This window comes from Barbus barbus, assembly GCF_936440315.1.
Source record: "Barbus barbus genome assembly, chromosome: 19".
Classification (NCBI taxonomy): Eukaryota; Metazoa; Chordata; class Actinopteri; order Cypriniformes; family Cyprinidae; genus Barbus; species Barbus barbus.
The window spans coordinates 12642494-12670039 of NC_136747.1; the positions used below are offsets into that span (position 1 = coordinate 12642494).

The 27546-nt window shown below is 39.4% G+C and overlaps 1 protein-coding gene across 11 annotated transcripts in view; it reads right to left on the reverse strand.

Moving 5' to 3' along the window:
- Positions 1-27546, reverse strand: part of LOC306885434 (microtubule-actin cross-linking factor 1-like) — a gene marked incomplete at its 5' end in the record, with an annotated part of 158310 nt that overhangs the window by 53009 nt on the left and 77755 nt on the right. For 9 of the 11 annotated variants that reach the window (XM_079441944.1, XM_079441935.1, XM_079441943.1 and 6 more), the window contains 34 exons: positions 364-563; positions 872-1001; positions 1594-1832; positions 2779-2841; positions 3429-3540; positions 3639-3795; positions 5077-5243; positions 5356-5673; positions 5779-5978; positions 6425-6548; positions 6718-6894; positions 6975-7166; positions 7252-7593; positions 7688-7858; positions 7945-8178; positions 8296-8445; positions 9640-9930; positions 10042-10191; positions 10289-10504; positions 10606-10761; positions 10852-18543; positions 20196-20331; positions 20602-20693; positions 20829-20948; positions 21093-21191; positions 21300-21407; positions 21542-21625; positions 21710-21869; positions 21944-22137; positions 23499-23637; positions 23734-23912; positions 25524-25690; positions 25771-25954; positions 26047-26173. In XM_079441944.1, coding sequence (XP_079298070.1) covers positions 364-563; positions 872-1001; positions 1594-1832; positions 2779-2841; positions 3429-3540; positions 3639-3795; positions 5077-5243; positions 5356-5673; positions 5779-5978; positions 6425-6548; positions 6718-6894; positions 6975-7166; positions 7252-7593; positions 7688-7858; positions 7945-8178; positions 8296-8445; positions 9640-9930; positions 10042-10191; positions 10289-10504; positions 10606-10761; positions 10852-18543; positions 20196-20331; positions 20602-20693; positions 20829-20948; positions 21093-21191; positions 21300-21407; positions 21542-21625; positions 21710-21869; positions 21944-22137; positions 23499-23637; positions 23734-23912; positions 25524-25690; positions 25771-25954; positions 26047-26173 — 13270 coding nt within the window. The remainder of the gene's footprint in view (positions 1-363; positions 564-871; positions 1002-1593; positions 1833-2778; positions 2842-3428; positions 3541-3638; positions 3796-5076; positions 5244-5355; positions 5674-5778; positions 5979-6424; positions 6549-6717; positions 6895-6974; positions 7167-7251; positions 7594-7687; positions 7859-7944; positions 8179-8295; positions 8446-9639; positions 9931-10041; positions 10192-10288; positions 10505-10605; positions 10762-10851; positions 18544-20195; positions 20332-20601; positions 20694-20828; positions 20949-21092; positions 21192-21299; positions 21408-21541; positions 21626-21709; positions 21870-21943; positions 22138-23498; positions 23638-23733; positions 23913-25523; positions 25691-25770; positions 25955-26046; positions 26174-27546) is intronic. The other 2 variants (XM_079441939.1, XM_079441936.1) reach the window with 2 other exon arrangements.

The window sequence follows — 27546 nt, forward strand, 5'->3', positions numbered from 1 at the left end:
AAGAAATTTGAAGTGATTTTTGATGAAGCTAAGTTTTGAGAACAAAATGCTTCATTTGATTTTTTGAGTTCTGAGTTTCAGTTGACATTTCAAATGCTTTTTTTTTTGTATTGTAAAAGTTAGTTTTTTGATAAAATATCTGCATGAACTATTTTATAAAATAACTCAAATTGCCTTTTGAAGTAGGATTACTTTTATTGATGGAACTTATTTTTCGATAATGTAACAGACACTGTCAATGTATTTAAACTGTATTTAATAATCTGTATGCAATGAACATTATGAAAAGACCCCTATAATGTGATATTTATAGATCTGTTGTCCAATCTGTAATTTGGTAGACAAAGCAAGAAGATTAGTTACCTGCACTTGCTGTTTCTGTGTGTTGAGCATGTTGGGGTCGATACTCAGTGGGCCTAATACGCTCATCATCAGCTCTTTCTCTCGCAGCCATGGTGCTAGCTGACTGGCTGCTGCAGCAAAACTACCCAGCCTATCAGCACACGCCTCCAATTCAGTCTGCCTCTGTGCTGCAGTCTGATTGGCTTTCGTCCACCGTGAGTCTAGGAGAGAGCACAATATCCTGAATCTGAATGTATTAATAAATATACTAAAACACAATAGATTAAAAAATGCCTGCACAGGTTGCACATTGACAACACATGGAACACCACAATAAAAGTTCAGGATATTTGATCTGAAGGTCAGAGCTTTTCTTGGAGCTTACATTATTTTAAGCCTTCCATTTCCTGCACCCAACTCTCGCCTTGTGATCAGCAAATGAATATTAATGTACTATTCTGTTGTTATAGCTACTGGTACAGGGACAAAGTTCACTAAATGAAAATGAACGTAAAATCACATCACTGACCTATGTCTTCAAGTTGACGTTTCCAAGTCTCAGCTTCAGGAGAGTCTGGATTATCCGTTATTAGCTGATTGAGAATGTTTTTCAGATCCTCCACTTTCCCAGAATGGTCGGCAAGCTCAGTAAGTAAAACCTGGACACAGGTACCTGTCTGTCAGATGTCTGTCACAATGTAATCACATGGAATGATGGCTAGGGCTACTGTTTTAAGGGGTCACAAACTGAGAAACCAAAATTCCCAATTTGTGTTTTGTCGCGAAGGTCGCAAAACACAAGTGTGAGTAATATTACGTGATCACTATTGCTTTGTCTGTTAGATTGTTTAATATGTACTGAGTCTTTATGTGTTTTTAACCTAAATCACAGCAGTGTCCATCTGTGAATCTGCCATGCCTATTCAAACAGAACGTTCTGAAGAGGGAGGGGGGGGGAGGGTCAAAAACAGGACAGAAAATACTCTATTACTTCAAAATTATGATTTTTTTAATGTACAAATCTTGATAACATTGTAAGTGGACCTCAAGGAACAGTACAAAATAAAAAAGAGAGGCAGTTCATGACCCCTTTAACAATCCTTTAGAGAACTATGGGATTATATTAAAGACACAACTAATTTACAGAAAATTATTTGCCTGATTACAGATAAACTACTTCATATATATTCTGTGGGGGTCTGTAGTTTGATACCCCTGTTACAGAAGTATTCAATTCTCTCAAAATGTTACCTTGGTTTCTTGGGCTTGAGCACGCACTGCCTCTGGCCGAGAAGGTGAGGCAGTCTGCCCTTGTGCCAGGCTCTGTTCACGGGGGCCCAGCCACTGGATGAGTGCCTCAGTGCCCTGCCTGGCCTTCTGCCGCAGGTCAAGAGAGGCCTCTTGCCTACCCTTCTTTTCCCTCAGGTCACTGCCCAGCTGCTCATACTTGCAGTTCACATCTGCCACTGCCACCTGGATCTCAGTCAAGTCTGAGGGTAAGAGTGAAGAAATGTTGACATAAGTACAGTCACAGCAGGCTGATGACAAGGCCACATAGTTAGAAAACTGCATCATGTTTGTGCTATTTTTCAAGAAATTATATATAAGCTGAGGGTTAGATTTTGACTGTAGTAAAATCCATTCAGCTGTGAAGAACAAAATATGGAGCTCTGCACATAATATGCGGAACATAATATATTTATTGTGGCCACAAATTAAGAATATGCTCCACAACTTATTAATCGTGGGGACATGTGTTATTAATTCATGCCCTCGTTTTATTTAAATCAAGGGCATGTTTGATTAATTAGTTCCTTTGTTTTAGGTAAATCATTGCCACATTGTACTAATTTGTTTCCTTGTTTTCATTTATTTAATTTAGTTAATAAAAATGAGAAAACTAATTGTGGCCAGTTTTCCTTAAAAAAAGAGGGAACAAATTAGTAAGCTGTTGAAACAAATTCTTAAAATCATGGCAACAACATGCATACGTCATGTGTGAACTTCCATTAAAAAACCCTCCAAAATGCAAAAATGACACTACATTACTCTTATTATATTACATTATTACTATTGCAGTTTTGTTGATGCACTACAATGGGAAGTAATACATTAAACCGATTACTTGCAAAATGTGAACAGTGTCAACATTCCTTTGTACCAGATTTATGTGCACTGTGAATGTGAAAGAAAGCCTAAATGATTGGACACATTGGTCATATGCACAAAGACAGATGACACCAATCTGCACATACTCTGAGAGCAAACTAACAGGACAGGACAAGAAGCAATGCAAAGAAAATAGGGCGAGTGAGTAAAAGGGTGAAGAGGAAGAGCAATGAGAGGGGAAAACAAATGCAAATGTCTAATCGAGAAAAGCCTCCAGTGATGTGGATGCTACACAGCTCACTGGCTAAAGGTGTGGAAGAAGCTCACCTTTACAGGTGTGAATGCCATTAACACTGTTGGGACTGGAAGCACCATTGAGCTGGGAAACACCTGGGAGAAAGACACACAGACACACTCTCAGACAATGCCACAGTAACTCACAGGCATGCTGGCGCAGCACACACATACACAAGCAGCTAGACATACTCAACACAGAGGATTTAGACACAGAGACATATACAAACATAAAATGCTGAAAATTAGTAGTTTGGAAGGTGGCAGATGCTTAAAGGAATAGTTCACTCAAAAACACTCCCTCATGTCATTCCAAACCAGTATGACTTTGGAAGCACAAAAGGAGAAAATCTGAATAATGTACCGGTTCCTATTTTCCATGCAGTAACAAAATTAATTGGAAAAGGATGCAAAAGCATCATAAAACTATTTTAATCAGGAACACAAATTAAGCTTTTTGGCTCATACTTCATATATATTCCATCAGGATTCTTTTGTGTTCCATGAAAGAAAGAAAGTCTTACTAGTTTTGAATGACATGAAGATGAGTAAATGTTTTTTAAGTGAATTATCCTCTAAAAGTAGTGATTTGGGGTCCAAATATTCATAGCGGAAACAAAATTACTAGCTACAGACAAAAAAGGAGCCCTGGCCCTGAGCCTCCATGATGTTGCTTTGCTTACCAGTCTTGTTCTTGGGAGATGTGATGTTAATAATCAAGTTCTCCAGTTGTGAACTGGTCTTGTTTAACTCCTGAACTTGGCTTCCTTGATTCTCCCATTCTGTGAGTAGATCCTACAAGTAAATTCATGAGACTTGTTAATTACAGCTCACCTCACTAAAAACAGAAACTGATGTCAGAACACCGTAAATAGAGAGAATTACATTCTTACTTTAAGCTGCTGTGCTCTTCTCTGCAGGCTTTCTGTGCTTAGGTTGGGCTCTTTGGCAGGAAGTTGTTCTTGTACTGTCTGCAGCCACCTGAGGAGGGAGCCAGAGCGAGAACGGAACTCCGCTAGTTGCTGGACACAGCTCTGGATGGAATCAAATCTGTGAAGGACACAGGAAAAAGTCAGATGGATATCAACAAAAAAAAGTTTCAATTTTGTTAATGGTAACACAATTCTGGTTCCAATGAGGCAACTTGTTCCATGTAAAATAAAACAGCTTTTGTGAATGTACTCCTTTCTTAGTTTCAAATGTTTTAATGAGGTAAACATTTAAACCACCAGAAGAGTAAAACCTCTTGTAAAAGGACACAACCAGACATCTTTGACCTCCTATTAATATGTCAACACTGTATGCTACTATTTTAGGTCATGGTGATAGGTCAGGACATTGTGTGCAATATTAAGCAGAGTCAGACTCCACTCCAGACTCTTAATGTGGACAGCATGCCACTCTACCATTGTTAGCAGCAGTTAGGGTCAGAAGTCATGTCCCAACATGTTACACTTCACATTCAGTTTATACTACAATAATCCCACTTTCCACTCGCAAGTATTCCTAGAGATATGTGGAGTAGATTTAGACTTGAACACATGACCAACTGTTTTATGAGCCATCTCTGAGGACATCTGAAATGCTTGGAGCCCCAGTCTGGCATCTTAAGGAGGGATGTGACCAAATGGTTTCCATAACGGCGGATACAGTGGTGTCAAACTGGGTTAGCAGGATGCTATTTTTTTATGGCACAGAGTATTCTGACCCTGTCCATACTGTCTTTATTTTTGTCACATGTCAAATGTCAAAGCAATTAGAGTTGGCAGGGCATCACATTTCAAGATGAAACCATGGCACACAGAATAGCTTAGAACAGACTTACTATTCTACTCATGACTGTAACTGCCATAGACATTAAGGAGGGCAATATTACAATATCCTGAATATTTCATTACACCATTAATTCTTTTTACAGTCTGGAGAAAGAAGTTAAATGTGGAAGACAGGGTTATTATTGTAGGCTAAGATTATTTAAAAGATTGTGTCAACTGAAAGTTGAAATAAAATAAAATATAAATTTTAGATAAAAAAAAAAATTAAACAAAACAAAAATCAGAAATGTTGCTTTGGCAACTAATTGAAATACATTTTAAATATGTTGAAGAATTAAATTCACTAAACTGAAAAAGTAATTTGCTTAGTTTAATTATTATTATTAATAATAATAATTAAACACATAACACTGCTAAAAATGTAACTAAAATTAAAATGCTGAAAATATAAAAATAAAAGCTAATTCAAAATATTAATAAAAATTATAATCATACAAAAAACAATACTAAAATAACACTGGTTTGATGTAATGTTTTCACAACTCTTTCTACTGACCTCTCACTGACATTGGATTCCAAGCGTGCAAAGTCCTCAGAAACCTCTTTGGTTGTGTCCAGAAGGCTTTGTGCATTGGCAAGGATCCTAGACTTGCTTAGGTCTGAACCAAGCTCGACAAATGACTTTAATTGACTTGACTCTTGGGTAATTTCTGATCTCACTTCCTTTAATGAAAAACACAGAAATGATGACATTGGACATCAGCCAATAAACATGTAATCTTTCAGAAAGTACGTAAATCTGTGGCCAAAGAGGTCAAAAACCTAATTCCCTAACCTCTATGGTCTGTCTGTAGTCATCCACGCTACAGTCAGGTTGGCCTACTGGGCTGAGAGCCCTTTCTCGACTCTGTGTAAAGCTGCGGAGGTCTGCACTCTGGCGCTCAAAGCTCTCCAGCTTGGGCAAAAGTCCCCGTAACTCGGTCTCTCTTTCAGTCTGTTTGGCCTGGGCCGCTGTGTAGCGCTGACTCAAGTCCTGTAGTGCTCCCTGCAGGCCAGATGCTGTCGATGCATCCGCAGACTTCAGAAGCTTGGACACAGAGTCCAAGGTTGCATCCACGCTGCCCTGCCTTGAAAGCAGTTCCTGACGTATTTTCTGAGGGGGGAAGTACCATGTTTGTAGAAAACATCATTCCTAGTTAAGGAAAGTTTTTAATTATGTCTGATACTCATGATTATGATGGTGCGTTTAACAAAATACCTGATTTTGTGTCAGGGCATCCTGAACTGCTTGAGCAGTGGGCTGGACTGCGCCAGGTGATAAAGGTAGTCCATCTAACCATGCCAGCAGTGCTTTAAGTCCCTCCTGAACACTGACTGATTGGGCAACAGCTGTTTGAAGCTGTTCAGCTCTCAATGACACTGAATTAGACAGGGTTTCAAAGTGCTTCTCCAGAGCATCTGAAATGACCAAGAGGAGGTTAAAATATATGTAAGAGATAATATAAAAAATATCATTCACACAAAATCGAAGATCCAGATCATGTCTTGTATTATTTTTAAAAGGTTATTTTGGGATAATGACTATAAATTATACTGCAGTTCAGCTGTTTCTTGAGCACAAAATCAGTATTTTAGAATGATTTCTGAAGGATCATGTGACACTGAAAACTGGAGTAATGGCTGCTGAAAATTCTACTTTTCCTTCACAAAAACATTTTAAAATAAATTACAACAGCAAAGTTATTCTGAATTGTAATTTGATCAAATAAATGCAGCCTTGGTGAGCATAAGAGACTTCTTTCAAAAACATCTAAAAAACAACAGCAGTGCATGTTCATACGTTCCTGGCAAAATGAACCTACAGTACAAAATGTCATTCTTTCAAGCAAGTTACTTGAAATTACCTGTAAGATTATTAATATCTGCATTTTTAAGAGTTGGGGACTCCTGAGTGCTGACCAGCTCCTTTCCTGCCCTCTTGACCTTCTCAAGCTGTACCAAACGCTCTGCCAACTCATCCTGCAACAGCTGAGAAAAGACAGCAGAAGAAAGAAAAAAGTGATTAATTATGATGATTCCTAAGAGTATGGAAACTACATTTTGCTTAGGTGATCATTTCCATTAGTTTATCCATCCGGTAAAGTTGTTTATAAGCTTTCTTCAAATATTTTAGCCAGAAAAGCATTAATAATCCAACCTGTACAGTACTGAGAGTATGCTGCAATGTCTGAGTGTCCGTTTGCTCTCCGCTGGGTTTAAACACACTCTGATTTTGCTCCTGAGTGCTCAGCCAGGAGCCTAAAGAACCAGCCTCATCTTGGTAGTGTTGGTATCGCTCCAGGAGACCTGAGAGACGGGTGCCAAGTTCTGAGGACTGAAAGAATGAACACACAAGAGTCAGTATGTCTTCAGCACATTGTTGACTGAAGGAATACAAAGCTGTTTTGTACCCACCTTGCTGTGTAATGAACTGTAGCGCTGTGTGGCATCTTGGAGCTTGCCACTCACTAGGTGTCTGGTTTCCTCCAGAGCTGGGTCCGTATTACCCACCTTCTCCAAGGCCCCCTGGATAGAATCCAGAACCTTCTGACCAGAGATTGTCACAAAGCGTAGATCAGCTTTGTGACAGATGATATCTTCTGCAAGCTGTAGAATACAGAGAAACACATTATTAAAGTATTTTACTTTCTCCCAGAAATAAATGAAGTTAAACATCTCCATATTTTCATACCTTTTTGTGCTCCTCCATCTTGTCTTTTAGATCCTTTGCATCAGTTTCCCCTTCCCCAAGTGTACGTAGTTCTCGTTCACTCTGATCCAACCATGTCCCCAGGTTCCCATGCTCTTGCACAAACTTGGCAAACTCATCTCTGAGGGCATCTGTCCGCCTGAGCCTGTCCTGACAGTTCTGAAGGCGCTCCTGATGCTGACTCTGTAGTTGGTCTAGTTTTGCCCGTAAGCGTTGTTTCTCCTCTGGCGGCACACTGGAGTCGGGTTGTTCCAGGAGAGAGCGGACAGACTGGGCCACCTGCTGAAGGTGAGCCTGTTGAGCTTGTAACTGTTGCAGCTCAGTCTGGTGGAATGAACAAAATGTCAACATACAGAGCTGAACTGAGTTGCCATATTGGTAAAACTGATAATGATCAACATCTATTGAAGAATCTGACCTGAAGCATGTCACTGTGAGAATTCAGAGCATTCTCTGGTGGTCCAGATGATGGGGTGTCAGTGACAGTTTTGCCAAGTGACCTCCTCTTTGAGTCATCCAGTGATGACAATTCTCTGAGAAGTGTGTCTATTTTTTCCTGTGTCTCCTGCATCTGCTCTTTTGCTTTAGCCTTGGGCAGAAGGAAAATAAGATGATGATTAAAAAATGAATAAGAAATGCTGACAAATTAAAGAGAGCAAAATATGAACTGCTTACTTTTTGTGTGTTCTGCTGCACTGTTGTGACAATGGCAGTGTCTACTTTAGCTAGTGAAGAGCGGACTGAGTTTGTAAGTGAGCTGTGCTGCTCTTTCATTTGTGAAAGAGTCCCCTGTAGTTTGGACCTTTCTTCAGGACTCAAACTATCACCCCGATCAGACAGGAACTCCTCCACTGAGCGGATAGTCTCAGTCAACAAGTCACTTTTGGTCTGAAGGTTCCTCTCCACCTCCTATAGTTATGGGGTAAAGAAATAACAATTAACCAAACATTCAAAGTAATGTCTTATGTAAAACACTGTGCAATAAAACTGCATGAAGTAAATGTCAGATGTGTCTCTTTATTGCACCTTAAGCTCTTTTTGCTTCTGCTGTAACTCGTTCACATCATCTGACTCTGTTCCAACCCTCTGATTGGCCAGGAGGCTGGCAGCACCAGCCAACCACATTGTGAGATTCTCCAGTTTCTGAGAGCATTCTGCCCTCTGCTGCCGCACAACCTACATCCACAGTACGCAAGTAGGTAAAAACAGTGATAAAGATTTACATTTGATCAATTATAATCATAATTCTCTTAAACTTCTAAGCATTCATAATATTATTCTTTTTACCCCACCAAACTCTCACCCTTGCCAGATTTCAAACAGAATAACATACATTGGTTGAGCATGATGTGTCCAAATTCATCACACAAAGCACCAAATAACACAACAGGCCAGTGAAGCAGAAACATAACATACAAGGACAAATAACAAACCTTCTTATTTTTCTAAAAAGAAAGGTTAAAAAACAAGCAAGCTATAAAGTGAGGCTACATTTAAATCTTTAGCACTTTCCAAATGTGTCTTCTGTGGCAATCTGTAAGAGCAAGGCAGACAGGTTAATATACACGTTATGTTCATTAACACGCAGCTAGCACACTTGAAATGCAGGTGGCTGTAGAACAGAGCTCAACAATAAGGAATTCTATTGATTTAAGGTAATATTATCTAGCTGGACAACATGCATGAATTTTTGTCAACACTTACTTATGATAATGTTGAAAGCATCAGTTGAGAATTATATTCTCTATGAGTGGAAAATTATATACACTCAAAAATATAACATTAAACATGCACACTATGTACAACATAGCTGACCATTTTCAATACATTATAGCTGTAAAATTGTCAGGGAGTTCCAAAAAAAAAAAAAAAAAAAAAAAAAAAAAAAAAAAAAAAAAAAAAAAAAGTGTAATTTCTAAATAAATATATTTTAATTTATAAATAAACATTATATAAAGATTTATATATATAAAAAATGTTTTAGGCATTAGACTTTAGTGTAAGGCAACTAAAATCTAAACTAAGGCTTGACTTGGCCAGCAGACAAAAGGTGATTTCTGAATCATTCTCGTTATTGTTGAGTCCTGCAGAGGCATTGCTGAAACAACAGATCAGCATTATTATAGCACTGTCAAATTAACTGAACAAGTAGATCATACTGATAATTACATGCATGTGAACATTATTTTCATTTTTTAAATGCAGCATGCTAATAAGTATTCATGCATGCATCAGTAGTGTCCTTCTGTTCTTAATGCATTAGAAGTTTTCCTTTATATCAGTTGAATAATTGTGAGTCTGTTGAAAGCAAAATGGACAATTCTTGTTTTTAATTTGGCAGCACAAGCATTTATTCATCTGTTTGCAAACCTCTCTATCCCTTGTAGTTTGTTTCTCTTTTTCCATGTTCTCTTCTTTTTCTTTCTGTTCTTTCCTCATTCGTTCATTCTCTCTCGCCTGCTGTGCTGATAGTGCCTCTGCCCTGGCATGATTGAGACCAACAGCCTGGTGAAAGACCCTCTGTAGCTGCTCCAGTTGTCCAAGGAGATGCCTGCTCTGATCAGGTAACAGGTCCTGAGCATGCTCAGAGATAAACATTTGAATATTGAACGCCACATTGCTGACTTCATTTGATCGGGCAGCGAGAGAGTTCTGCAACATCTGTAAGAAAAAAAACAAAAGAACGACGTTAAGATGTTATCACTGGAACTACAAATGTAAATATGTGCACTGTAAATGCTAGATAAGATATCATCACAGTTGATGTCTTACCTTGCACAACTGTTGCTTATGAGTTATCTCGGCCACCGTTTGTCCATCTACCCCTGTTTCTTCCTGCATTTGCAGCTCAGTCTCCTTAAGCCAGCTAAGAAGTTTGTCAACTTGCTCTTGTAAAGATTTCAGCTGACTGCTTACAGCTTCCTATAAAAACATAAAAGTCACACAAAGAGATTTAAAAGAAACTTTTCTGTCATGAAAAACAAACTCTCTAAACTAAATATCATAGGAATTTTATTACATTTTGTGCATCACGTTGTTCTAGTAACCCTTGCAAAGTATTCTGGGCAAAGTCCCTGGCTGCACTGTAAGCCCGAGTTAAGCTTCGCCCATCTTTTTCCAGGGCTATAAGCAGCTGAGGTGGAACATCCTGCGGGTTAGACTCCAGCAGTTGTGTGGCTGCTTCAGTCTCCTTGTGCACTTCTGGTTCCAGGTCACTAATTTCCAAAAAAAGCATCTGAAAAGAGAATTAAATAAAAATAAAAAAACAGCATGTGTAAGCTTAAACAGCCTGTTAAATAAGCTACATATAGATTTTCTGTAATATAAATCTTTTACCTCTATCTGTTTGATTATGTCATCAAGTGTGGAGAGACTTCGACCAATGGACTGTTGCTGCTGCTGCTTTAGGCGGACCTCGATGTGTCTCACCATGGAAAGTAAGGCCACAATCTGTTGGTCATGTTCTAAGCACTTTTGGCGAGCCAGTGAGGACTGAAAAGAAAAGGGGATGATTAAAAATAATTGATTTGCAATAAACAATATACAAAAACCACAAGAAAAATATTCATAACTACTGTTTACCTTGCTAGCTCTTGTTTTGTCTTTGCTTATTTGTTCAATATTCATTTGAATTCCTCCAGGCTGCCTTTCCGCTAAAGCCACTGCATATTCTTCTACCTCTTTTTTCTGTTTGGTTTCAGACTCTGGGATCACCTCCATAAGGGGTATGCCAGAAACTTTACATTTTTGGATAGAAGGTTCATCTGTGGCTTCATAATCACTAAAAGGGGGCTCCTCGATTCTTTGTTGATGAACTTCACTGCTTACCACTTTCACTGCTGTTTTGGTATTTTGTAAAAGAGTACACACTTCCCTTGATAGAAGTGCTTTTGAGTCCTTAGTTTCTGGGATGTCTAAGACACATTTGAGGGGTATTGATTTAGCAATTTCATGGCTGTCAGTCACTGCAGCGCTTGATGGCAAGGTCACTTCAATCATAGGGTTTATCAACTTTTCATCTGTATATAATGGCTCAATGCTTTGTTCTTCTGCTGTTCTTTCTTTGGTTTCCCCTTCTAAATTCTGGATTAGAACCAGTTCTTTCTGGTTTATGTCCACAATGTCATCAGATGTTTTCATAGATGGAATATTCTGATTCATATCATCTCCATTTAATCCCCTGTTTGTATGCTTGTCAGGCTGATCCTCTTCTGGTTTTTGAAGCTGTGCTTTAGCTGAGGAGCATGGATCAATATCAGATCCAGGTAAAAGATTCTCTGCAATGTTTGGCACTGACCTTTCAACTCTTTCATTCATTTCTTGCCCCGTCTGGTGTAGTTTGTTGTCTTTCTTCTTTCTTAGAGGAGGCTTAGTGCTTGTCTTCTCTACAATAGTTCCCTCTTGGGTGGTAATGCGGTATTCTCCATTACTAGCTACTTGACGCATCGTTTCTAATTCTTCAGCAGCTTGTTTTTCACTTACTCCTCGCTCAAACACCTTCCTAAGAATGCTTTCCTTAGCTTTCATCAAAAGTATTTCCTTCTGTGCCATTGCCTGATTGGCTCTCTCAAGTTGCTTCATACTTTCTTTCTCATCTGATTGATTGCTTTGAGGTTGGACTTCATGGATCACGGTCTTTTGCTTTATCTCAGTCTCATCATCTCTTTTCTCTTCACCTTCTGTTTCAACAATACACACTTGCTTAACTTTTTTACTTTTGCTTTTCTTCTTTCTCTTCTTTTCTGATACATCAGTGCCAAGGTCCTTAGAGACCACAACAGCTTCCAGACTCTGGTCTGTTTTTGCCATGTAAGTCGTGACACTGTGCTGAGACTTCTCTTTTTCTTTTTCATTGGTTTCATGATCAGACTCACATTTGGGGGTCTTAGTTTCATTAGCAGTTCTATCCACCCCTCTCTCCAAATCTTTGCCTTGCACAGTCTCATCAATTCCTGTCACAGGTGCAGTGCTACCACTTCCATGGGTTTTCTCTGATTGCTGTATTTCAACCACCTTTTCTTTGTCATCTTTCATAATACACTTTTGATTTGTGGTAAAGCCATCTTGTCCATCAACCTTTGCTTTTTCTATAGGTGAAATCCTGGCTGAGGTTTCTGAAACTTGTAGCTTTACATCACTTTCCATTTTAGCTTGCTTGCCATTCTTTCCTCTGCTTTTCTTCTTTCCTGATACCTTAACTGGACTTGTGGCATAAGAAGCACAAGGATCCAATCCAGTCTCTTGGCTTTCCTTTATTTTCTCTGGTTTGGACACTGACTGATCTGCTTCTAACTTGAAACTATGACTCTCTATTTGCTCTGTAGATGGGGTATGTTCCTTGTTTTGCAAGCCATCATCGGCATCTGAGAAACTGACTTCGGAGATTGCAGGTTCACTTACTGTCTGCCTTTGGATCTCTGTCTCTCTTTTTGTTTGCTCGGTAGATAGGACTTGTTCTTTGCTGTTATAACTGCTTACTGATAAAATGGCAGTAGTAACTGCAGATACATTGAGTGTCTGTCTCTGGGTTTCCATCTCTGTGGTTTGGTCAAGTAAAGCTGTTGAGTTCTTAAATTCCACCTTTTGCCATTTGAAATCAGACTTCTCTTCAGGTTGCTCAGGGCTTTGGATTGGCTGTGATTTTATATGTTCGCTTTCTGTGGGCTTTCTCTCTTTAATGGCCCGCTGAAGTCTTTTTTCTGCTTTCAAGGTAAATTCTGTCAGAACCTCCAATGATGTATCATTGCTGTCCTGTATCAAGGCATCAACCAATTGTTCCTTACTTTCTAAATCAGGACGGCCTTCAAAAGATTCAAGCTCCTCTTTTTTCCGAACATCTGCATCTTTTATTTCAGCCTCTGTAAGATATGATGATGGTGGTGATGGTATACTCAATAGACTTTTCTCAAGTGACATTTTATTAGGACTGGCACGCTCAGAAATCATCTCAGGAACAAAAGAACTAGATGTTCCTTTCATTGAGGAGGCTGATACAAGGCCCATGCTGTGTTGAAGTTCTTCAGCCATTTCAGTAGAAATAAGCCCATATTCAATTGCCTCAGTAATGCTGGAGACCTTCTGTCCACTGGCTGGATTGAGCAACCCCCCTTTCGAGAGTTGATTTGTAGCAATACATTTAGCCATGTCTTTATTAACTAAGCCTTTATTAATAGCCTCTGGAAGAGGCAAACGCTCTCCACTGTAAATGTTAATGATACCCCCTGTATCTGCTTGACTCTGCAATACTCTCACTGCTGGTATGGGATCTATTTGGCCTGCCTTAATTGCCTGTGGTAAGGTCATCATTTCATCAGTTTGTTTATGCTGAACACCCCTGAAAGGTCTCACTTCAAGGAATCTCTGTCGTGTCTCAATGTCAATTTTACCCTGGTTTATCAGCTCAGAGTAGGACACAATGCAAGCTTTATGAGGATCCAACAATCCACTTTTCACATTAGATGAGTCCATAGCTTTATTTGCTGTTTCTTCATCTAGGAGGCCTTTAGAAACAGCCTCACTCAGAGTAATCCTGCTTTTTGATGCATCATCATAAATAGAACCTGTAGAGGCCTGGAGAAGTGAAGTGTTTTGGTCCAAACTACTTGGTTCTTGGCCTTTGAATGCCTTCTCAAGTTCCATCAACTTTGGAGCAACTGTGTGATCTATGAGACCCAGTTGTAGAGCATCCACAACAGCAAGGCGAACACCAGAGCCAGAATGCACAATGCCACCTTCTGCAACCTGCTGGCATAAAATCATCTGAGCCTCATCCTGTCCAATCAAGCCAGTTTGAAGGGCTTGTTCCAGTGGGACAACCTTTTTGGTTTTTGGGTCAACCACTCCATTCATTTGTAACTGTAGCGCCAACTTGGTTTGCACTGCATTTGGATCTGAACATTTTCCCCGGCATGACTTTTCCAGTGCAAGAAGCTGCTTCTTCCTACCCTCTTCAATCAACCCAAGGTTGGCTGCAAGGGTAACTGATACCTTCTTGTCTCTTCGCAGATCAACTATTCCCCCTGACACAACCTGGGCTTCAAGGAGATGAGCAGCCGTATCGGAGTCCAACAGGCCTGCCTCAGCAGCATCCTTTATTGAGCAGTGCCGACCATGCTCCACATCAATCACGCCAGCTAAAATCTTTTCTGAATGAAGAACACAGGCCATCAAGTCCTCATCCAACAGGCCTTCTTGCATCACATCCTCAACCTTAAGTGACTTACAGGCTTTAATATCCAGAAAACCACCAAAGAGACCAGATTTTTCCATAAGCTTAATAGCAGTGTACCCTGGAAGCAAACCCTGTGCCACAGCTTCATTCAGAAGAACTTTTTGGCCACCTACAGTTACAAGACCCCCTTGTTGCAGTTCCAAAGCCATAATCTCAAGCTTCACATCATCATCACTTAGTTCCACTGACAAAGTCTTAATTTCTGAAGGGTATAATTTCTTATCTTTACTATGTTGTTCAAATATACTTTTATTTTCCTTGTGTTCAACAATTTTCTTCAGTTCATCTACCTGCTTTGCTGTCTTGGCTTCATCTGGACTGACATTTATCTGATCATATTGTCTTACATTTACAGTATCTTGATGTGAAGTACGTGCACTGCTTTCACCCATGTCAAACATTTTTTGTTCTGTTATCTTCAGAAATACAGCACTATTATCTGCCTGTTCCAGGTCAAGTGTTTGCTTATTTTTAGATTTATTTAGTGTTGAATCTATAATTTGACTTTGAGAGGGTGCCCCATTATCTGATATAGTCTTTGTAAGGGTTGAGCTTGTATGAAAAGGCACTGCTAAATTTAGGCCTATCCCTGTTGAGGGTGCAAGATGCTCCTCTGTCCTTTCTATATTCTCACCCATATTAGTCTTCTCGCTGGCAATTTTACTTCTATTAATCTTGGGTTCTTCATATTGTCCCGATGACAGAACATTCTTTTGCCAGTACTCTTCTTGTGAAGGTTCCATAAAGGTTCTTTCTGAGACTGTCAAGAGTGGAAGCTTTTCCTCTGCTCTTAATTTAGTCTCACCAATTTCAGTGTTCTTCCTGTCAATTTCATCTTTTTTAATCTCAGATTCATCACATTCTCCTGACAAAATTTTCTCTTCCCAAACCTCATGTGAAGGCTCCATAAAAGTTCCTTCTTTGCCTGTCAAGGGTGCAAGACCTTCTTCTGCTCCATCTATTTTCTCTCTCACATCAGCATTCTTCCAGGCAATTTTACTTTTTAAAATTGTAGATTCATCACATTCTCCTGATGACAGAACTTTCTCTTGCCAAACAACTTCACGTGTACTCTCTATGTAGGTTATTTCTGAGCCTGTTAAAGCTGCAACATCTTCCTCTGGTCTTTCTATTGTCTCACCTATGTTAGTCTTCTTGCTGACAGTTTCATCTTTTTTAATCTTTGGTTGTCCTGATGAAAGAACTTTATCTTGTAAATTGTCTTTATATAATGGCTCTATAAAAGCTCTGCCTGCATCTGTCAAGGTTGCAAGATCTTCTGCTCTTTCTATCATCTCACCCATACCAGTGACCTTGTAGGCAATTTCACCTTTTATAATAATGGGTTCTTCATATTCTCCTGATGACAGAACTTTCTCTTGCCAAACAACTTCACGTGTACTCTCTATGTAGGTTATTTCTGAGCCTGTTAAAGCTGCAACATCTTCCTCTGGTCTTTCTTTTGTCTCACCTATGTTAGTCTTCTTGCTGGAGGTTTCATCTTTTTTAATCTTGGGTTCTTTGTATTGTCCTGATGACAGAACTTTCTCTTGTAAGTTCTCGTTATGTAAAGGGACTATAAAAGCTCTAGCTGCACCTGTCAAGGGTGCAAGATCTTCCTCTGCTCTTTCTACTGTCTCACCTATATCGGTGTTTGTCCAGGCAATTTTACCTTTTAAAATTGTAGATTCATCACATTCTCCTGATGACAGAACTTTCTCTTGCCAAACTGCATGTGAAGGCTCCATAAAAGTTCCTTCTGTGCCTGTTAAGGGTGCAAGATCATCTTCTGCTCTTTCTACTGTGTCACTTATATCAGTGTTAATCCAGGCAATTTTACCTTTTAAAAACTTGGATTTTTCATGTTCTCCTGGTGACGGAACTTTCTCCTGCAAGTTCTCTTTATTTGAAGGCACTATAAAGGGTCTGTCTTTACTCGCCAACTGTGGAATATTTTTCTCTTCCAGTTCGATACTCTCACCCACATTAGTGTTATTGCTCTCAATTTCATCTTTTTTAATCTTGGGTTCTTCACATTCTCTTGATGATAGAACTTTCTCTTGCCAAAACTCTGCATGTGAAGAGTCTACAAATGTTCGGTCAGTGCCTGTCAAGCATGCAAGATCTTCCCCCGCTCCTTCTATAGTCCTACCCATGTCAGTATTTCTGCTGTCAGTGTCATATTTTTTAATCTTGGGTTCTACATAGTCTCTTGATGACAAAACATTTTCTTGTTGAATCTCTTCATTTGAAAGCTCTGTGATGTTTGTTTCGGTCAATGGTGCTAGATCTTCTGTTCTTTCTACTGCGTCTCCTATATCAGTTATCTTGCAGGCAATTTTATCTTTTATCTTGGGTTGTTCATACTCTTCTGATGATAGAACTTTCTCTTGCAAAACTACTTTATGCAAAGGCTCTTTAAAGGTTCTGTTGGTGACCATCAAGGGTGCAAGATCTTCCCCTGCCATTTCTACAGTCTCTTCCATATAAGAATCCCTGCAGGCAACTTCATGTGAAATTTTGAGTTCTTCATTTTTTTCCTCTTCAATCCCACTCATAGCTTTGCTGTCCAGTATAACTCTAACGTTGTCAGGAATTTTGAGTTGGACTGGACTGGCAATGTTTGCGGTTTTGACATTTCTACATATTAGTTCTACCAATTCTGGTTCTAGAAGGACTAGGCGTTCTCCTGAGTGAGCATTAATGTAGCTGTGTGTCATCACTTGAGTGAGAAGGTGGTTTTGAAGCTGCTCTTCTGACCTGCCTTCCTCTGTGATGGAAAAGTCATAATTGATATCTGCATGTGAGGCAGGGGATGATGAAGAATAGACAGATCCAGAACTCAATCTCTTCATATATGAGGAACTTGACGGAGATACATGGGGAAGGATATCTGGAACCTGGATGTGTTTTAGGATCTCCACTGCCTGTGGCTTAAGTATCTTCTCAGTTTGATGGAGAGGGACCACCTGTCCACTCTCAGGCAGATATACTGCACCAACAGAATGACGTTTTCTCAGGGCTTTTGCAGCAAGATCTCTATTGACAACACCCTGCTGAAGTGCCTCACTTAAAGGAAGCAGCTCACCTGATTCTGGCCACATTATTGCCATGAAGGACTGGAGAGATTCCAGTACACGCAAGGCTATGCGAGGAGAGAGAAGGTCTCGTTTTATGGCCTCGTCCAACTCTAGACGCTCTCCACTGACTGGATCTATTATTCCTCCTGTTTGTAGCTGTCGTGTCATGAGGGTGCCTGCCAAGTCCTGATCCATCAGGCCATGCCGGACAGCCTCATTAACAGTCAATCTGTGTCCCGAGCGGGGGTCTGTGATACCCCCAGCAAACAACTGAGCCTCCAAAAGTCGAACTGTGACATGCCGGTCGATAAGCCCCTCTTGAACAGCTCGGAATATTCCTACCTTTCTGCCAGAGCATAAGCAGACAGTTCCTCCTGGCTTCTGTTTAACTGGGAAGAAGCGCAGACCCGTCTCCTGATTGAGAACACATCGCTGTTGAAAGTCAACCAGGCTTAGTTTTTCTGCTGTATTTGGATCAATAAGTTCTCGCCGGTGAAGACAGGATTGGAGCTTTTGACAAAGATCAGGGGGTAACAAACCCTTCTCCCTTGCATTATCCAGGCTGACCATTTCTCCACTGGAACCAAATTTCAGGCTACCAGTGCTTAGCTGCAGCTCAAGTATACGGAGCCCCACCAGCTCCTTTATGACACCTTCTTTCATAGCAGTGGCTACAGGTAGTCCCTGACCCTCTGCAAATTTTACTGTGTTGACAAGACCAAGGGTATTCTCTAACTCTTCCAGTGATTGGTAGGTATGTTTATCAATCAAACCACCGGAAAGACTCTTATCTAATGACAGTTTATCAGGGGAGTCAGGCTGGAATAGACCACCCATGACGACCTGTGCCTCCAACAGTACATGACAGGTGTCTTGGTCTATGAGGCCACGCTGTGCTGCCTGGAAAACTGGAAAGGTTTCCATGGTGCCAAGGTCAATTACTCCAGCGATAATTTCTTGGCCCTATGGAAAGAAAATAAATCATAAATTTAAAAAATGCTTCTTATTTGATTTTGCAGTGTATTTTTTTTATTCACAGTTTAACTGGGAGGGAAAGAGAAAAAAGCCCACCACCATAACTGAAGTAACTCAAATCAGCATTAGAAGCAATCATCTTGATACTAACATTCATGCATTTATTCATTCAAAAATTAACAAAAATACCAAGTATCATCTTTAAAAACATTACATTTTGAACATGCAAGCACAGCACTGCACTGTGCAAAAAGATATGCAAAAATGCACAAGCTGAACATTTAAAATACACTAAGAGGTCAAAGATACGGATCTTGAGAACAGGTCAGAAAGAAAGCGACGGTAAGAGAGAAAGCAAGCACTACTTACCGTGTGAGGTGGTCCTTAGACGCACACACACTGACAGGCCGAGGGTTCGGCGGTTTGAGGCGCGATAGGGTGAGAAGCCGGATGTTAGCGATCTGCATGCCACACTCCAGCTGCCTGATATGCTGCCCGGGACTGACTATCTACATTTTCTAAATATTTGTTTTTAGACTTACCTATGAATGTGTGAAGATCTTGGGTGGCATATATGCATTTTTTGTTTTATTACTACTCAACTAAGGACAGTCCTGCATTCCGACTAACACATTTTTTCTTACACCCAATTCTGAGATGATGTCTTACATTTTCTCCCGGCAGCTGTTAGTGATTTTGAAGCAAAATGCTAATTAAATTTCACAAAGATTTACAGTATTAAAGACATGGACTGAAAACAGACAATATCACAAACACACAAACAAACATAGCTGTGATCTGGACACATCATGCTCAAAGAGTGAGGTGGAGGTTTGCACGGCTGGCTTTTTGTGCTCAGTCTATACCAATCCCTAGGAAAAATATTTTGACGATTGCTTTCTGATGAATCTACCTTGTTTATATCTTTAGCTTCTAGCCATTCAAACACAAACATACCATTGTTCACACATTAATCACTACACAATGGCTGATTTATGTATGGGTGCACAGTTCTACACAATGTTTGTGACTGCATGTGGCAACAAAACAATATGAATGTAATGACAATTATGCCTTTACATTTACATGTTTATATGTGCCTTATTTAAATGAAATGAGCTAAACTACAATGTGCATGTGGCTTCAATGGACGCTTAAGTGGCTAAAGAAGCTGTTTCTGATGCCAGAAAGTCACACTATTCTACTCTAATGAGCTGATGAGTTGCTTTTAAGCAGATGTGCTCGATTAATAATGGCAATAAGGATGATGTTGGTGACATGATATCAGGCATGTTGTAGAAAATAGGAATGATTTAGATTTCACACCATGCTATTAATTTTTTATAACTGTTAAATAAGACAATGTCTGTGAGATGTATGAACGTGGAGATGAATGTTAAACCACACGTGACAGGCAACATAAAAAACACACAAAAATGATTCACTCGCTCTAGCTGACACATACACACTGCTGTAGCATATCTCTAGCACACTGACAATACTTGACCATAACGAAGACCACTATTTAAAGCAGTATAATTCAGAAGCATTTCAAGACAAGCTTTTTGCTGTTGAAGCTCGCTTTGGCAAAGTTGAACACTGCTGTCACTGTTGACTTTCTCTTGCCCCTCTAACTTTACCTTGCACTTCTCCTCTTTGGCCAGCTGCTCCTCCAGTTGTTGCAACTGTGCGGCAGAACTGTCACACAGTTGAGTGTAAGTGGCCGTCAGCTCATCCAGCTGAGAGACCACCTGTGCGCGCTCTTCAGGAGACAGCCTAAAGATAAATGCGCTTCATTAATAACAACGTATGCGTTTGTGTTTGAGTAAGTGCATACATATTAAACATTTACTGGTACTAAGGGTGGATGTGGATATAGTGCAGCTGTTCTTAAACTATGGTATACAGAACAACCTCAAGTGTCCTGGGGTTACTGTAAACTAAAACTATTCAAAAATCATATTTGATAAAATAAAGTTGATATGGTATGAACTTGATATGAAAAATCTGAGAACCGCTGTTGAAGGTCGTATAGTGCAAACTCACTTGCTGGCCTGTTTTGACATCAGGAAGACTTTGGTGCTCCTGATAGCTTCAGCAACTTCCTCTTTTTTAGCTGCTAACTGCTCACTAATAGCCTAGAAGTGAGACAGATAAAGTATTTTCAAAGCTACTTAACATATACAATCTACTCCGTGTTGACTGATACACTACCATCTGTAGAGTACTTAAAAAAATAGTTAATATTCTAATAGACAACACTAGAAATTTACCTGCTGTGCAGCAAGTGATGGCTCGGCAGATCTGCCAGCACGCTCCTGTAGGTCCTTGACCCAACCGAGCAGCTCTGAGACCTGGCCCACTCGTGCCTGCCTCTCCTCTTCCACCTCTTTCTGTACCACAAATGGGAAACATTTTCATTAAGCATACATTTTATGATGAAATCTGATGTTGTCTCTATTATGCAAATACTTGTGCATGTATGCAATAGGTAAAAAAAAAAAAAAACCTAGTAGTCTTAGAGAAGCATAACACACCTCTTCCTCCTCTAGTCGCCGTAGTGCATCACTAATATACTTGACATTTTGCGTTGTCAGTGTAACCAGAGCTGTGTATCGCGTGCGTAAATCCATAAACTAAGACACAGTAGAAAATTGTGATTAAAGCATTTGAAGTCAATATGAAAACTAATATAATTTTTATAAATGATTAATGTCATACGAGCCTGGTTTTTCTGCATTTACCTCCTGTGTGATGACATCTGATGAAGAGTGCATCCTCCTCCTTTTCACAGGAGACTTTTGGGTTGATTCAACAAAAGCTCTGAACGTCATAAGCTGGAGTTCATAGTCCTAATGCATAAAATAGAAGACAGTGTATGGTAAGAAGAAATATATTTTGTGTAGCAAGTGTTTATGTTTCCCTTTCTCCATAATGACTTGCAGTAAGCAGTAGCCGACACTAGTGACTTTGACAGAGTGCTTACCTTAACAGCAGCGCAGTACTGTTTAGAGTATGTCTGGCATTCATCCAGTTTGACCTGGTTCTGTTCTATCTCAGCCACCAAGGCCTACAGAAGAACAGATACTGAATCAAACACTGATCTGTTTTACAACACGTGGAAGTATTCATTAATATAAGTGTCGCCTCTCACCGTTTGCTGTGTGAGCTGCTCTGACAAAGCTCTGCTGTCCGTCTGCTCGGGTTGCGTGTTCTCCTGTTTTTCGGTAGTCTCCTCTATCCAGCGGATGAGAGAGGTGTGGCCTTCTCTGTACTGCTGCAGCACCGAACCCAGCATCTCCAGATCTGCTTGCCTGTATGACATTATGATTTGTGTTATAATCTGGATTATTACCAAAAATATTGGTTTGACTTTGAAAGAACTCACCGTGTCTCCATTTGCCTGCTCATTCCGCTCCACCTCTCTGCGAGCTGTTGTGCTTTCTCCTGGTAGCGGTCCAGTTCATGGCTCCGGTCAGGGTGCAGTTGGTTGAGCTGGTTGCCGACCTCTCTAGCCTGCTGGACCTCTAAACTCAGACTCCTGAATATGTGATCCTGCTCCTCCAGCTCTGAATGCCATTTCTGCAACAGCGTGACATATAGAGTGTGAAATGCAATCAAAAAGTTAACAGTAAAGCCACCTTTCCACTCTCTAACAAACGACAGACTGTAAGTTATTCATTTTCAGAGCTACATGGAGTTCCGATTATATGCATCTGCTGAATTTTCAGATCTGATTTGAGCTTTGGGTATATTGAAATTGAACTTTTTTGAAATTGAGCTTCTACGCCCCTGCCTGTTTAGCCCCGCACACAGATTTGTGCATGTAGTAGGTAAATAACGAGAAAGGGAATGCAGGTCTATGCAGAAACCAAGCGATAAAGATGGCTCCAAAGACAACAAGATGCTGTGTAGTGCCAAGTTGTGGAAAAACAGTCTTCGCGTTGCCTTCCTTCTGATCCTAACATTTAGAAAGAGTGGGTGAACTTTATATTTAATGAAGATCCAGACCGCATCAGTAAGAACCTGATCCTTTGTTCACTTCATTTTACTGCCGATTCGTTTACAAACAAGGCACAATTCAATGCAGGAATTTCAGAAATATTGAAACTAAAAGACGATGCTGTGCCGACTATATTGGATCCGACAGTAATGTCGCAACACACAAGTGTGAGTAACTGTTTTGAATTACGTGCTCACTATTGCTATTGTCTGTTAAACAGCGTATTTATGCTTTTTTTTACCTAAATCACAGCAGGTTCCATCTATGAAGGATGTAGGCTGTCAAACATACACAACGGTTAGCCAATCATAGCAGTGGGCATTTACTTCCGAGTCTACAATCTGCCATGCATATTCAAACAGTAGTCTGATGACGGGGGTTAAAAACAGGACAGAAAATAGTCTAATACTTCTAAATTATGATGTTTTTTGATGCAAAAATCTTGACATTATAAGGGGACCTCAGAGAATAGTACAAAATAATAAAAAAAAGGCAGTTCATGACCCCTTTAAACACTATTTCTGTAAAACAGGAGGATGTGATCATGTCCAAAACAGTTTTTTGCCCTAGAAAACGTACTATGCAGTCATTTGTTTGTGTGTTCATTTTTTTATTATTCACTCATTTTAGTGAATAAGCAGAAGGTAATTGCTTTTGCACAACCATTTTGAAAGTTCTGTGTCACTGCCATTAGGAGGAAAAATGCCATTTTAGTGAATGACAGAGGTAGAGGAAGAGCAGCTTAACAAAAACTCTGCGTTACGCATCTACTTCTTTTAAGGTAGCACAATCTTCACCTAATAAAAATGTTTTTGAATAAAACAAATATTGTCTTAAGGATAATATCAAATTAACAAATATTACATTGGTGATTAGCTGGTTTGGTTGAGATATTAGTCAACTGCTAGCTATGAATGTGTGAAGTGTCTGCGCGTCTCACCTTTAACTGTTCTCCCAAGGCCTGGATAGCAGCAGTATCAGTGGGGACAATATCCTCTTCACTCAGTCGACCCTCATACTTCTTCACTTGACTTTCTGCAGCCTGCAGGCTTCTCATCAACACATCAACCGTCTTCAATCTGGCAGATGCAGAGAAACAGACACTCAAATTATTGTTGTCCCTAAGGCTTGATGACTAATTAAGAGTTCACGAATTGAAATGACTGTGTACTAACTTTTGCAGATAAACAGAGGAGAGGGAGTTGAGTTTCTCTATGTGCTCCACGGCCAGGTTAAGCTCAGAGCGTAGGACAGGCACACTGGAAGAGGTAGGTTTCTCCTCAAAGAAGCTCACGCAGCGACGAGACACCTCACCCAAATCTGACTGAAGACCTTTCAGATCGTGCTGCAGCTTCTGAAAAACCATTAAAAGATTCTTCAGATTACAATTATTTTTTAAGAATGCATGATATTTAAATGACATTTGCAGCTTTTAGTCCATGTCTGTTAAATTTGAGGTAATCCATATTGTAATGTAGCTAGTAATGCAGCTGGTTATTAGCTTATTTGCCTGCTATTGCTTTAAAAGCTGCTGCTGCTGAACGTGACGCAGATCTGACATGCATCTTATTTTCTCACAAATCTCTTTACATTTTCTGACCCACTTCTGGTTTTAAAGTCTACTAATGAGCGGACGAGTTGAATCGGGTGTTTTAGATGAGGGAGGCAGTGCTGGGGTGCCTCAGGACAGTTTTTAAAACCATTTCAGAGACATGTTGCATGCATGCACACAGTTCTAAGGCAGCTTTATTCGCCTTTTTGGCAACTTAATGCCTTAACTGACGGCATAACTGCGACATTGCATGCACGTAGTTTCTTTCGCTGTTTGATATGAAATGATACAGGCTACAGCGACCGCCGGCATCTTTGTGCGTGTATTTGAAGAGCGCGCGTCTGAAACGTCTCCCATTTGATGTGGTCATAAAGACGTTCTGCATCTAAATAAACGCAATCCTTTTCAAGAAAAATTATAGAGGCAGCAGTTGTTAATGGGGTAACAACTCTACCAACCCTAGCCCCACCCCTGTGTTAATTGTGTTAAATATTTTTAACGTGTTAATCTGAAACAATTAATCGACTGCGTTAACACGCTAATTTTGACACAACTAATATATATATATATATATATATATATATATATATATATATATATATATATATATATATATATATATATATATATATATATATATATAAAATGAAGAGTTTATTTGCAAAAACAGACAACTTTTTAAAATTTTCAAAAATCATGTTTTTTATGTTATCATTTTTTTTTTTGTGTTCGTTGGCTGTGTTTTTTTTAACACACATATACATTATATATATATATATATATATACACATATACATAATATAAACAGTATACTATAAATTTATATCAGTGTGACATTTCAAACAACTGAAAGAAAACTGATTGTAAAATCATTGAATGAGGTCACTGTTGCTATTGCTAACTTGTTACTGCTAACTTTAAAATCATTTTCGGTAACTGAAATAAAGATGAAATAAAATAAAAATGTAAACAAAATAACTGAGGCTAACTAATAAATTTAACTAACAAATAAATTTAAGCTGAAGTACTAAAGATTACTTAATATAAATTACAGCTATACAAACTTAAAAAAAACTGAAAAAAGCACATAAAACCACTCTGATAGTAAAATGAAAATTGAAAACAAAAATAAAAGCTAATTCAAAACATTAATACATATTACAATAGTCTATAAATAATGCCACAAAACTTGTAAACTATAACTATAAACAATTTGAACACTGTTAGGAACACATTCTACAGTGTTCTGATTTTAAAAGCATTTTTGTAGAATTTACAGTATTTTCCATAATTGCAGATACTATGGACTGCTTTATGTGCATCAGCTAAAAACTGTAGTGCAGATTTGAACCAATACACAGTTATTGAGGTGATTGACCAGTAGAGGGAGTAGTTGTGCTGATCACTCCTCACCTCTTGCTCTGCTATGTGAACTGCATTGTCTGCGACGTCTCCTGATATTGTGCTGGGGTGCGGAGTCTGCATGCCACGCATCAGTCTGCTCTCTGCATCCTCCAGATGCAACTTGATGCTCTGCAGCTCGGAGAGGTAAGCACGAGAGGCCAACTCATCCTTCTCCACTAAAAGACAAAAAACAAAAACTTAGCGCAATGTCATATGATTGCATAGCAAGTAATTAATACACACAATAACAACTTACCTGTCTCCAAAGAGACCAGCAGTGTTTGGCAATGTTCACGGCAGTTCTCAGCTTCTCTCTCTAGCTCACGCCGTTCAGTTGGCGTGAAAAGGGAGCTCTCGTGACTGTCTATAAGGAAGTCAGACAAGTGGGCGTCAAGGTTGTCTAAAACCTGCTGCCTCTCTGCTGGAGCCTGTAAGCGCATCTAGAGAAACAGACAAATGTTTATGATTAACCTCTGAAAGTGTAGTGATAAGAGGGTATATGGAAAAATTGGTGAAACTGTGTGGTACTAACTGTGTCCAGACTCCAGGAGGCAATATTTCGTATGTCTTTTTGCAGGTAGTGCCAGGAGACCACACTCTTCATGTTAACATGCAGCTGGTGCCATAGAGACATGACATTCTGGTACATCTGCTCCATTCTACAGGAGAGAAAAAAAATCATACTAATAATAATAATTGGTGTTTGTGTTGTAGTGCACAATTCATCATTCTAAATTAGGGATGCACAAAATTTATCGGACAGATAAATTATCGACCGATATGAGAGAAAATTACGTCATTTTTATTGCTCCGATAAATAAATTAAATCCGATAACTAGATCCAATAAAGTATGCTTGCAGGTAAATCAATCAATCAGTCTGATTTATCTGAGATTCATCTTCTTTCCGAGTGCAAGTGATTGCAGCTTTAAACTGCAGTGACTCTCAGCATGTGTTGTGCTCATTACGTCATCATTTGCAAACATGTCTTCGCCGGTCTGGAAGTTTTTCTCGGTGGCAGAGGAGGACAATGCCATTGCTATTTCCAACACATGTTCAGCAAGGATTCCGAAAGGAGGAAAAAAGGCATCAAGTAGGGTTGTGACAGTGAGGAAATTTTCCCACTGGTTAATCGACGTGTGTCAACACCTTACCGGTATCACCTCGGTGGATGGGGGGTGGACGTCGTTTGAGTCTTCTCTCTTTTCCTCGCGTTCCTTCGGTTTTAAATAGCTTGTAAGCTCTGTGCGCGTTTTATTTTCACTTTCAAATTAGTGGCAATTCGGCGTCAAGCAGTTGTTTGTTTTTAGTTCGCTTGAGTTTTCTCACTTTCCTTTGCTTAAATAGCTTGTAAAAGCACCGTGCGCATTTTATTTTCACTTTTAAATTAACGGCAATTCGGCATCAATTGCTTGAATTCAATTCAAGCAACAACAAAATACAACATAGAACATATAGCTAACTTTTAACAAAACGAATAAAAATGCACCATGCTATATGCCTAATATAAAATAACAGATAACTTACTAATTTTAAATATGCATGGTAGGCCTATACAAAACTGAAAATCAGTAAAGACTGAGCAACAAATAATTATAAAACCTAGAACGTTTATTAGTGAGATGGAAAGTTTTGAGGCATGGACTGCATACACCTTGATGTAAAATAATGGGAAAAATATCACAGTTTAAATAAAATAAAAATCAGCAAATACTGTGGAACCAAATAGGCTAAACGAATGTTAAATAAATAAATAGACCAAATATCAATAGACCTTCCAATATCACCTTAGATAAATGGCAGGTCAACAGGCTTTTCAAAATCCAAAAATATTTTTAAAACAGGCGCTTTTACATTTAGTTTTGAAACTCTTCTGCCATTGTCTTGTCTTTTTCACCTCACTCTTGTCAGTCAGCTCGACTCACTCTCCTCAGGTGATAAATGAAATCTGATCTGTGATGCGCGACTGTCATTCGTTCGGTGTGCTGCATTGAGCAGCCGCGTTCAGTTTTAATTGTAGTGTCTGTTCTCT